The 12,544-nt window shown below is 36.3% G+C and overlaps 1 protein-coding gene across 1 annotated transcript in view; it reads left to right on the top strand.

Moving 5' to 3' along the window:
* The window catches only part of LOC150089311 (ras-related protein Rap-1b-like), a 116,893-nt gene extending 111,045 nt beyond the window's left edge, over window positions 1-5,848 (top strand). The window contains exon 3 of the mRNA XM_090368488.1: window positions 4,812-5,848. Within this exon, the coding sequence (XP_090224614.1) occupies window positions 4,812-5,167 (356 nt within the window). The 3' untranslated portion in view covers window positions 5,168-5,848. The remainder of the gene's footprint in view (window positions 1-4,811) is intronic.
* The last annotated feature ends 6,696 nt before the right edge of the window (window positions 5,849-12,544 follow it).

Here is a 12,544-nt window from a genome sequence, read left to right as displayed (position 1 = left end):
TAATATTAGGCGTCTCCGTAGCCAGGTGGGAAGGAGCAGCAGTGCGTAGCATACGCTTCTTGATTAGACCGGTGTTCGAGCCCGTCACCACCAAATATGGAGGTTGCGGAAAGGTCAGAGAATGACCACCGCATATCCCGAAGCAATATGGCCTTAGTTGCTAATGCTCCTAAAAATCAAATAACAACAACAACCTTTAATATTATAGGGTTTATTCCAGCAACTCCAGGAGCCTTACTGGCCTGTAGGCTCGAAAGTTTTTTTTTTTTTCATTAAATAATCTTGCGAAATTTCAATATCATTAATTACATATTTTTTAACTTCGCTCCCACAATTTCCCATTGCCACAAAAGGTTTTTCATTTGTAGATATCGATGCAAAATAACTGTTGAGTTCATCTGCAACGGCAGCTGGTGTGTTTAATACTATCCCCTTTCCCTTACGTAAAGGTCCGATCTGGTTTGTCCTGCTCTTTTTGGCATTTAATATGTGAAGAATTCTTTATCTCCCCCCCCCTCCCCTCTTTGCTCTGTTTGTTAGTGATTTCTCATAAACTTCCTTTGCCTGTCGAACCTTTTCTGTGGCTCTATTACACATCACCTTGTAGCTGTTATAGGCTTCAGTACTTGTTATTGCTCTGTAACCTTTCCATGCCACCTTTTTCTGCTCAAGTAATGTGGCAACTTTACTATTCATCCAACTTGGAACCCTTCTCGTGGAGTAATTTTTTTAATGGAATATACGCATTCAAGGCATCTGTGATTATTGTTTTAAAAGCGTACCACAGTTCAATTGTATTCATTTTCTGCACGATATCTACCCAGTTAATAGAGGCCATGTAGTACCTTAAGGCATCGTAATTTCCTTTTCTGAAATTAAAACCCATTCCTTTGCCTTTTACTGCTGCTACCTCTCTCTTCGTCATCCACTGTTGAACTCTGTGATCACTTCCTGCTACTGGTTGCTCTATTGTCAGTCCTGTTATGTCATCAGATTCATGGGTGATGATGAGGTCTAGGATATTCTTTTCTCCAGTACTTTCCCTGACATGTTGATACAAATAACAGTCATCTAGTTGATTTAAAAATTTTGTTCCCCATGTCGAGTTTCCTTCCCATTTACTCCAATCAATTAGAGGCAAATTGAAATCACCCATAATAAGACATTGACGCTTACTTGCCCATTCCATTTGCATGTAGAAGCTTTTGTCACAATAATCACCTGGTCTGTAGATTACTCCTACTCGCATTATACCTTTGTTTCCAACCATCTCACACCATACAGATTCTATACTAGCACGTGAAACGTCTGAATCCGGGAAAGCTATCGTCGCACTCAGGCTGCTTCTGATAAGAAGCATTACCCCACCTATCCTTCCTAAATACATTATATAAGCCATACTGAAACTCATCATCCCCAATTTCCGGGTGGCACCACGTCTCCGTAAGCCCTATTATGTCCGCGTTACTTGTTTTAACCAGCAGTTCTAATTCGCTCATTTTATTGACAACATTTCTAACATTGCTGTATAAACAATTAAGACTTACTGTTCTTGTATATTTAACAACCCTAACCACAACCCTTGAAGTTTTTTAGGCTCTCTTCCCTGGCATTAGCTGCCAGCTGACTTGAAACGTTTCTGCCCCCAGAACATCTAGATAATGTCCAGTTGGGGTAACAGATATAAAAAATGGATGAAAACAAATTCACTTTTCTGAAGTAAAAATTAGTTGTAACAATAAATTACTTAACAGTTTGTGATCTTCAATGAAATTTTTTGAACGATAAGTATACGAAGATTGTGCAAAACGTAGTGGCAACACGGGGCTTGGTTTAATTAAAGAAAGAGAGGATGATCTGTTGCACGCAGGTATGTCTTGAATTTGTCGAAAGCATTGCACAACACAAGACATCTTGTTGGAACAAATTAGAATCACAAGGACGCACGTTCGAGAATAGGGAGGGTGAGTGCTCAAGGATTTCCCTTTGTCACCACCCCGCATTGTCGTGAACGATGATTAACTCTATCTACAGGAATTTTTGATGATCAGCATTGCTGTTGTTTTCTTGCCCATCGCAACTACTGTATCAGCCAAAGTATGACGTATCATTGCGCCATGCCGGAAAGCTACGAAACTATTCCTTTCGTTCCCACGCAAGGACGACTTCAATCGAAAAGCTGATCTCTGAGCGCTGTTGTTTAGCTCAGGGCACCTGCAGCACGCTCTTTCAACTTTTCTCTTCCGAAAATGCCTCTACTATACAGACGTCTGTATTGTTTTATGCTCCGTGATTCCTGCTTACGAGCCTATGAACGGCAAAGTTGTCACTACTATTTGAACAACCCTCGAGTTTTGAAATGAAGCGTACTCGTTAATTTTGTTACAGCTTTCTCCGCTTTCGATCGGCAGTTAATTTCGAATTGCAGTCTATTTTAATGTGTCCAGTTATATATACTGTACTGTGTAATATTTCTAATGTATAAAACGCACTGGGGGGAGCGGGGAAGGAGAAGTCGTTTGGCTTGCATCTTATAATATTAATCATGAATCATTTAATAACACGAAAAGCAATTATAATTTTAATATTGTAAATTATATGTATTTTTAAATTTCTAGGTAATAACGGGAAAGCTGCGCCTAAATCTGTCTCCATAATAAACTTACAAATTTTGGAGAGAGTTAAAGTGCGTGCAAATTAAATCCCTTATTACTGAATGTGTTAATTTTTAAACAGCGTTTGGATATTGAGCTCATAATTACTGTCCACGCATTGCCGCACATTCAGATCACTGCTCTTTAAGCTACCGATACTTAGCTGATTAAGTACCAGCATTAGGTTATGCGTTTCAGTTAAATTACTTTTCCGTTATTATATTAATGCATTTATTTTAAACGTGTTGTTTAAATTTTTAGTGCTTTAAACGGGTGCATTCAAGGGCCCTTTTTATTTACTTTTTTCACATAATGTAGTCCTAGTATTTTGCTTATTATTGTTTAAGAAAAAAAACAATACTTAGTTCATTTACAAGAAATTGAATTACATTTTTGCATTTGTATAAATCCTCCCCCTCCCGCGCACACACATTTGCTAATAGTTGACCCCCTAATAAAATGGAATGTTACAATGAATTCTGATCACATCCAGCAGATGGCGCTGCGGAAACATCGCTCCTTTCATTTCGTTAAGCAACGATATAATGGCTTACATCACTGAGGACAGTTGGCGACCCCCCCCCCGGCTTCATACAAACCCCCAGACAATATGTTAGACTTGAAGCAATATTTCATATTATTCACATCATACTAAAACTCTTCCAATTCGCTTCTGTCATATTAAGATTGCTATTACAGTTATCATAATGAGAAAGGGATTTAAAAAACAAACTTGAACCACTTTTTCCAGAGCAACGTGTATTTGGTATGTAATTATAGTGTTAAAAAAAGGTTCTACATATTTCTACGAGAAAAATAAAATTAAACAAACTATTAATTATTGTAGCAGTGCTTTTATACTAAAAGATTTTTCCTTTCAGATCATCTTCACTTTCTTTGTATTAAACAAACACGCAAAAGCTTGTTGTTAAAACTTAATGGATTACTTTTTGTTTCTGTTGACCTCTTTCTGCTGTTATGAACAACTGACGCCATTAGGAAAAGTTTTATTTAAGCCTCCTTTCGTCATTCTGCATATATGGTTTACTATGAATTCTGATAATTGATTGTCTTGTCTACGAATACAAGACAGCGGGGAAGGGAGGGGAAATATTCTCTTTCGGCGTCAGCTTACAATGGGAAACAAAAAAAAAAAAAAAAAACAATATGGAGTTCATGGTCACAATTATTAGTCTCGTTGTGGTGACTCAGTGCCCTACTAACCCAGAATATATGTTGCGCTTACGAGCAGAGCGTATATTGCAGCTAATTAACGTTCTGCTATACACGCAACAACAACCGTGAATATGGTTAAGAAGCGGAACACGACATGCAAAAGAAAGTTTGAGAATTAGATTTTAAGAAAAGAATAAAGACGCGTTTATAATTGCACCGAAATTCAGCATACAGAAACAGCAAGTTGTCACACAACGCGGGAATCGAAAGCATTAGAGATCTAATTAAAAAAAAAAAAAAAAAAAAAGAAAGTTTTAGTGGGTATTAACTTCAAATATAACCTGAAACTGGGCCCCTGTAATTAGATCATGAGGTTGACTGAGCGATTCTATTAGCAATGCCTATAGAGTTTAGTAAAGTTTCAAACATCTTCGATTACTTGTACAATCAAAGTTGGTTAGAGATATGTATGCCCATAGTTTTGTTTCAGATGAATGAGAATATTGCCTGCCTTTTATTTATACAGTGTATATATATATTATTATTATTATTTAGTTTTTCTTTGTAAGCGTTATTTTAGGCTTCGTCTGCATGGTAATGTGTAGATACAAAGTCCTCCCTTCGTGGTTTCAAGCCCGCATTGCGCACAAAGAGGTGTCTGCTTGGCCAGCTGCTGCACGTGAAGAAAAACTTCAGTGCTCTGGTTTAACCAAGATAGAAAATTTTTGAAATCAAGCAGTAAAATACAGAGTAATTTAAAGTATTTTTAAATTGAGTTTATTTACTCTTCATTAGCCAAGAACAGCTGGAGTATCACAAAGTTTAATTTTCTCAAACCACCTCAGAATCTATACACGGGGACTACTTTCAGAACATTTGTCTAACCCATCTGCCACGCTAATGATAAAAAAAAAAACATAACTTAACTAGTTATGTATAAATATATGAAATAAAAATTTTGTTTTCTCTCTTTTCCTTTAGGATCCCATGTCCCTATAATCTTGGTCGGGAACAAGTCGGACTTGAAGAAGGAAAGACAGGTCAGCAATGAGATGGCCATGAAGGCGTCATCTGAGATGAACAATTGCAAATACATTGAGACCAGTGCCAAGTACAATCTGAATGTCAGTGCGCTCTTTTTAGAACTACTGCAGCAAGCTCGTGCCATGGAACAACCCACTCCAGATCCTTCTCAACGAACTTCACGTCGCCTTAGTCGAAGGCTTAGTTCACTCAGCAACCTCCCAGGTCTTGGTTTAAGAAGGAAATCTAGCGTTTCAAAGATGAATTCTGATCCTGATTTCAGTCGTCAAGATCAGAAGTGTACCATACTTTAAGATGTGAGAAAAACAGCCTTATGGACAAAGATAATTTTTGCCTCTCGATCAGACCATGAGATCAAAGGTCAATCGGTCTGCTCCTCTATCTGGAACGAAGAAGTATAATCAAAGGCCTTCTCCATAGTTCGTATCAAATATCTCAAAGGTGGCTTACTGTGAAATTAAATTATTTTATTTATGTAGATCGCAAAATAGAGGCTATTCTTGTGGGACTTACTGTCTTCCTGTCCGAGGAAAATAACGCATTTCCTTGTTCTCCCTTCGTAAATAGTATAAATGGCTCACTCTTAAAATGTAGAAAGATTGTAAAGCGTCTTCTGTGCTCTATTAAGAACGAATACAGCAGAATTGGAAGTGCATCCGTTGAGACCGGATCTAGTGACTGTCTTAGCGTTATCAACATGGGTTGGATGAAATTAAGGGAAATCCTGCTTTTGCTATTCAATAAGAAATTTGTTTGCACCTTCCTTCACTGTAACGCCTCACAGAAGATAAACGCACCAATAGCGAAATCCTCAAGTGAACCCGTCTAATGAATTAAGTAGGATTCTTTTAAATATTCAAATGAACATCCTAAAATTCCCCTTTCATTGGTTTCCTAATATCGTTCATTCCATATACTATGAACCGTTATGGTACTTCGTTTACTACTCTGTGAATCCACAAAGCTCGCTGCCTACGCACATCAAATAACTTTTTAAAAATTTTTCTCTGATCTTTTGGTGTCTTTAAAATTCTGATTCTTTTTACTACTTAAAAATTTTCCAAGCTGTTGATAATTCATAGCATGCTGCATGGGCCAGTGGGTTTCCTGATTAGAAACCTGTTGTGGAATATTAACTCCACATAAAAATGGTTTTAAAAAAGTGGTTTTGTCTATCCTCTGCATAATTGCCTTTAGCTGCCATTGTGCCGTAAAACCTCCAACTAGAACAACTGTCTATCCTCTCTTCAGAACTACCTCTGTTTGGTGCTAAGAAAAGACAGCAGGTGACTTATTCGGCTTATCACGTCAAATTGCTGGGTTTCTTCTTTCACTAACTTCAATACCGAATTCCTGTTTTGAATGTGCGTACCTCTTCCCAAAATTCTCAAATGGGTTATATACGGATTATTTTATCTCCTCGATCTTCTTCCAAGTTAATGTTCTGCAAGTATTTCACGATCACCGCTCATCTTCATCAGCTTGATGAAACGAAATATCACTTGTTGGTGCACGCAATAATTTCCTGTTCTGTCAATAATACTCATAATATTTGTCAGCATTTTGCTACTCCTGTAATCTAAAAGTTCAACATCAAAATCTTTGTAATGTGGTATCATAATACAAGCAGCTAAGGCCATTCTCATACTTCAAACAACCGTTTCCAATTTAGTATTCGAATATCTCCCACTTTATTACCTTAGCGCTTTATGCACATTTGCCTCTTCCAGCCGTCGTGTCTGCTTGTTGTTCTGAATGGATATATCACCGTTTTCAGTATTACCAGTGCACCTAGTTACATTGGCGGGGATTCTCTTCATTTAGTCAGTTAGAAGGCTATTTATGAGAGACCGGCGTCTCTCTAAACAGCGGCCAGAACATGTCGTGAAGAATGATGAATACCTTCTTAAGGGACCTACAAATTATCATTGTAGGTGATGCTAATGAAGCAAAATTATAGTGAAATAATTTCCTCCCTTCCCTCCTCATACTAAGAGAAAAATGCTAAGCTTGAAACTTACTAACGTTGGCATTATCGTCATGTCTCAAAGTCGTGTGCTGCTGTGGATAAAGTGTAGAGGTAGCTTTATAATTTCTCTCCATGCATTCAAAGTAATGGCTCAAAGATGTTGACCAGTACAGGAGCTCATATCTTCCACACTAAGCTTCTGTTGTTCTTATTGCCATAATTGTTGTGTTGTTGATATGTTGGGATTAAATTTATGAGGTGGGCGTGAGATTGTGATCAAAGCCAATACAGTTTTCAAGTTTATTTTCTGAGCATGTTTAAAATGATACTATTGGGTCGGGATGATTAGGTAGTTTAAATTTCCATTAGCGAATTTAATGGAGTTAAATTCTCAAGTATCGTGCCCAGTACACACCAAAAATGTGACTTGAAAAGCGCAAAAATCAAGGCCATGGCTCTTGAGAGAGAGAATGTTTTTGTTCCTATTCTATCACAGTTTGATTTACAGTGTGCTGAGTAGCACAGTAAGCGTTGCTGGACCGCTTTAAAACATACGTATAAAAACATGCTTTAAGATTGCCACCAGCATTGTGTAAATAGGTAGTAGAGTGATACTTTGTTTCACGGGGCTAAGCGTCAGATCACAGATCACGAAAGTTCAAAGTTACCTTGGTAAATTGAAAACGTAGACCTCATATTTGGGGTGGCATAGTGTGCTCGAACCTATGACTTGTAGATTTCCTTGCTGTGCTTTATCTGGCCACATCCAACCCGGCACAAGTCGAAGTATCATATCAAGAACACTCACCGAAATATAAGTCCAGTGATCAGTCTTCAAAAGTGCACAAGGGTGGCTAAACATTCCTCAAGGTTTGAGCTACATTTGTGACCAAGAGAAACCCAACTTATTTTTATGATTTTTATTAAGGATGCTTTTTTTGTCTTTGAGTTGAACAAATAGTTCAGTGACAAATAAAAATAAACAATACTATTCTTCCGGATAACTTCGATATACATATAGTGATTTGTTTTAAACTCCTATTGCTTTCCCACAGATAGAATTCGCCAGTCCATTTGCACCTTTAAGTGCTGCTAAAATTTCCAACGTACCTGCTTATTGGATTATATTTTTAAATGTCTTCTTCAATCACACTGTGCAGAATTAGAACGCTCCTTATAACCCGAAAACGCCGTTTTTACCTTTGGGATGCACGGTGTCTTTGATGGTGGTGGCGGCGGATTAGCACAACAATGAGCGTGTTTATTAATGGGAATTCTGTATTGGCTGGACTAGGAAACTTCTTAATATCACAACCTCAGTAATCTGGGTTACAGTATTAAATAGAATTAAGGATATTTTCCTTTTCAACGCTGAAATGATTTATTTTATTAGTCTTCTGTGAAAATAACTTAAAAACTGAAATACCCTTTCTGAAATCTTAACTACTCTCAGTAGGGTTGATAACTGATTATAATAGCCTTGTAGAATACAGTGGCTGAACACATATCGCTTCATTATGGAGAGTATTTATTAGATTTCATTATAAATCCAGACGTTGCCAATAATGTGGTAACTTAAAGTTCCCAATGTAAAGACAGCAATGAGGAATTCTGTGATGAACGTTTCAATGTTTTGATTCACTCTTGTCAGTTCAAATAAGTATGGACGCTTTATTAGGAAATTTGTTTAATTTACTATTTTTATTTACCCGCGACTTTCTTAAAAACATATTTGTTAGTGCGAAACAGTACAACTCAGCACAGAAATTACTGGAATGTTAATGTATAATTTTCAATATACGAGGTGAGTTAGTAAAGTGCATTTTTGTATAAGTTCAAAATGTATGCGAGAAAGTACACTGCCTTTTAATGTAATCGCCACTTAGCTCAAAATTTATTCTGGCGATTGAAAACTTGATTTCGTCGGGGGGAAAAAATGTAGGAACTTATGCGCTGCGATTTGGCCCTCTTTCCGTCGAAATGAATCTTTTAGAGACGTGTCACTTCAACTCGTAGATGCTCTTTGGTGACCCGGTTATCAAGAAGCTTATTTGCTTCTTGATAACTCCTGTTGTTAGTAACCCAAATCTTTTTAAGATTTGCTGTATGAGATTCAATGAACTGTATCACAAATTTCGCCAAACGAATGCACTGTTCCTTCTGAACAAGTTCAGCAAGTTAATGTATTAGGTGCTACTACTTCGATCTGTCTATCAAGCAATATATATCCGCTGGACTTGAAAGTTTCTTTGCCAGTCTGCGCTACTTATAAATGTTTTTCGATAATCAAAACTGAAGGCACACAACTTAAATTTCGCTATTTTAACAGAAAGAGGGACCACACTCTGCAAACTGACCCTAATCACTACGCGTAATAAATAAATGGTGGGCCTTATATCAGTTTATTCAGAAATAATTTGTAGAATTTATTTGGTCCTTCAGTTCAGTTTAGTTTCATGCCTATATTACTTTAGAAAACTGATATATGGTCCCCTGGACCTAATAGACATTTATGTCCATGAAAAGTTATTTATTTGACTCGCCCTCGTGTATATAAAATTGAGATTATCAGGTGACGGCTGAGATTAGTCCACTATAAAAGATGCAAAAGATTGGAAGCCAATTTTATTTCTGCAGCTTAATCTCGTTTACATAAATACAGAAAACAAGTTAATGACCACTCCATCTTTTTGTATTCGGGTACGTCGAAGACAAAAGTATACTGACTTGTCACGTAATAATGCGTTCCAACCATTTTTCAAACATATAGGAGTTATCTTAGATGTTGTATCGAAAAATGTATTACCAATTGCAAATATACTACTATGAATGTGTTCCAGTTGTAATTGCTGTATTTCAGTTTTTAAGAATTTCATTAATTTATAAAGTGTTTAGGGCGTAAGCCTCAAGCTATGGAAAAGTCTAGACTATGTATAAATATAGTGCAAAAGCATCAATAATACATTGCCAAATCTGAATGAACAGAATATTAGCAAATTGTGAAGGTATTCACAATATGAGATATAACTTAAAACGATGCCGCTTTGCTAATATTCTGTTAATTCAGATTTGGCTATGTATTATTGATGCTTTTGCACTATACTTATACATAGTCTACAATTTCATTAATTAATGTAAATGGTTAGTTTTAAAAATGTACTCTAAACAGTGTTATAATTACGCTGCGTACTGTTAATACAGTGTCGATTAAAATGTGTAACCATCGACATAATACGGCAGCAATAGCCAATCCAATATATTAATATTTGGTGTTAATGGGCTCACTTGTGTGTGTGGCCTTCTGAATAGATTAAGCTAATATTTTTATGAACTGTAGACTACAGCTGTAAATCTATAAACAGTAAGTGAATTAAGCTTGCTTTTTGTATATATCAATAAGTCTCGTCTCGTTTACTCTGCTGATGGATTGACTGACATCTTTTAAAGAATCCATACCAACTAACTTATCTCTTTTCTGAACACATAAAATGGCTATGAAATATAACATGGCGTTCAGCTATATTTTATAAGCACGATACAGCAGTTGCCTTCACTCATTTGTTTATGAACACCTACAGATTATAAAAATCGCGTTTTCTGTTCAATCTTTTTTTGAATGGTATTAAAAGTTTATTCCGAAGAAAAGTTGACATCGTGATCAGTCGTTTCTGCCCTAATAACTTTTTCCAAAATTTGCTGGAAAATTAAGTCGAAATATTGAAAAAGTAGGAACTATCCTCTTTCCCATTTACTTTCTAAGAAAACGTAAAAGAAGAAAGTTTTGCTTTCAAGTAGCCAATTTTCGATTATTAACGATTTTGTGCTGTATCAAACATTTTAAATAAACAGAAACATCCTCATTTTGGGGAGTATTGCTTTTACCAGCTCTTTTTCTTCCAGAGAAATTCTATTTCTCTGGAATTCTCATAGAATTTATTATTCGTGCAGAGTGCATGCATTTATCCTTCATCCACTGTTTCAATGAATTCAACCTTTTCTTTCTCTGGGATATCCTTTTTTTTTTTTGGGATTTAAAAAAAATAAACCAAAGATCTTTGCCTTTTTTAAACGTCTTCACTTAGCATTTTAGTTTCTGCAAGGCACAACTTGAGTACATTATTTATATAAAGGATGCTAATTTTAGTGACATGTGTGATGACTGTCAAAGTAATGCAACGTTACTGCATTACTTTTGACAGTCATGACTAGTATATCTGTGCAGATTTCTGTTTCGTGGTGTGTACTCATTAATGGAAGGAAGGTCTATTTCAGAACTTTCCAAAGTGGGTGTCGCCAAATTTTGGCATCACCTCAGCATTGTTTTCGTTCCCATTTACTTTTACTGCGCATATCGGTTAAAAATACAAATTATTAAGTAATACATTAAAAATTAACATTTATTTCTTCGCGTGCTCCAAACTCGCGGCTCTGGTGCGCCCTGAATACGTTCTTTTTCTTTGTAAGTTGATGCAATGGCGTAGGCGAATTTAGATAGTCTTGTTTAAGCCTGTGCTTAGTAGAGCACATCGTTTCTCTTTCTTATTCTATTTTATGCTCGAAACAAATGAAGTTGTGTTCCATTGAATTTATTAACAACTTAAAAGTAAGGAACGAAAAGGGCAAGGGGCGATTTATTTTTCGCATGTACAGGGTGTGTTTGGATCAAAGTTTGGAAAGAACTGTTCCACTTTATCAACAGTGGTTCATATATTATAACTCTTCTCCGCCGCCTCTATTTTACGACAATTCCACTTTGGTTTTTTTTTTTTATTTTTTTGAAGGGAAGGTCTATTTTACTGATCATAGCTCAACTAAAAAACACAATCATGGGATTTCGTTTTCCCCCTGTATCGCGAAGAAGTAATTTTTTCTCGGTGTAATAGTTCTATAAACAATCCTCTTCTTTGTTTTGTACCTTTATCACTTGAGTCCATGGCACTTTTTCTCTGCGATTCGAAGAAATTTGAATACGTGTTTGAGGCTAAAGGGCAGCTCAGTAGCACGTGAAAAGGACATTTACTAAGAAAGAGAATTTAATTCTAGAAATCGCTCGACTCCCTTACTGAAATAAAATAAGGGGTTCTGTTTCTTCAGGAACACCCGGAATCAGTATTGTATTTATTTTACTCGAAAGCATGCTGTGATATCCTCTTTAAATTTAAGATTAAGAGAATTTGAATGACACGGAAAAAAACTGTTACTTTCCCATTTTAGTTGTCACTGAAGGAACACCTCTCATTACGAAGCAGAAATTTAAAGAAATATAAGAAATTAAAAAAAAAAAAAGCACTAAATAATTTTAAAGTTGGCCAGCCTTACTGGGAACTGATTTAGTCTCGTGAAACTTGAGAAAGACCAGTCTTTCTAGCTTGCCGCGAGACATCGAAGCTCCTTATTAACATTCAAGAAAGTTTCTCTGGTTTCTTAGTTGTCTGCTCTGTCGCCTTAGGATCAAATGGAGCGAAAGTTTCATGTGGTTTGAACGTTTACTCGTCCGAAAAAAGAACGCTGCTTGGTGAAAAAGCGTCGCTAAGGCATTAGAAACAGCATAGCTGAATATTTACGCATTAGTATCAAGAATAAAGCAAAGTACCCTTGATGCAGAAAAGTGCAGATTTCTTGTTTTATTAAAGCTAAGTTCTAACTTATTATTAAAATGATTAATTTATCTTGTTTACTTTTTTTTTTTCAGTAGACGCGT

The sequence above is a fragment of the Mastigoproctus giganteus genome, chromosome 2 (genome assembly GCF_048544385.1).
Source record: "Mastigoproctus giganteus isolate SK-2022 chromosome 2, ASM4854438v1, whole genome shotgun sequence".
NCBI lineage: Eukaryota > Metazoa > Arthropoda > Arachnida > Uropygi > Thelyphonidae > Mastigoproctus > Mastigoproctus giganteus.
This window is presented reverse-complemented; position numbering and strand designations above follow the sequence as displayed.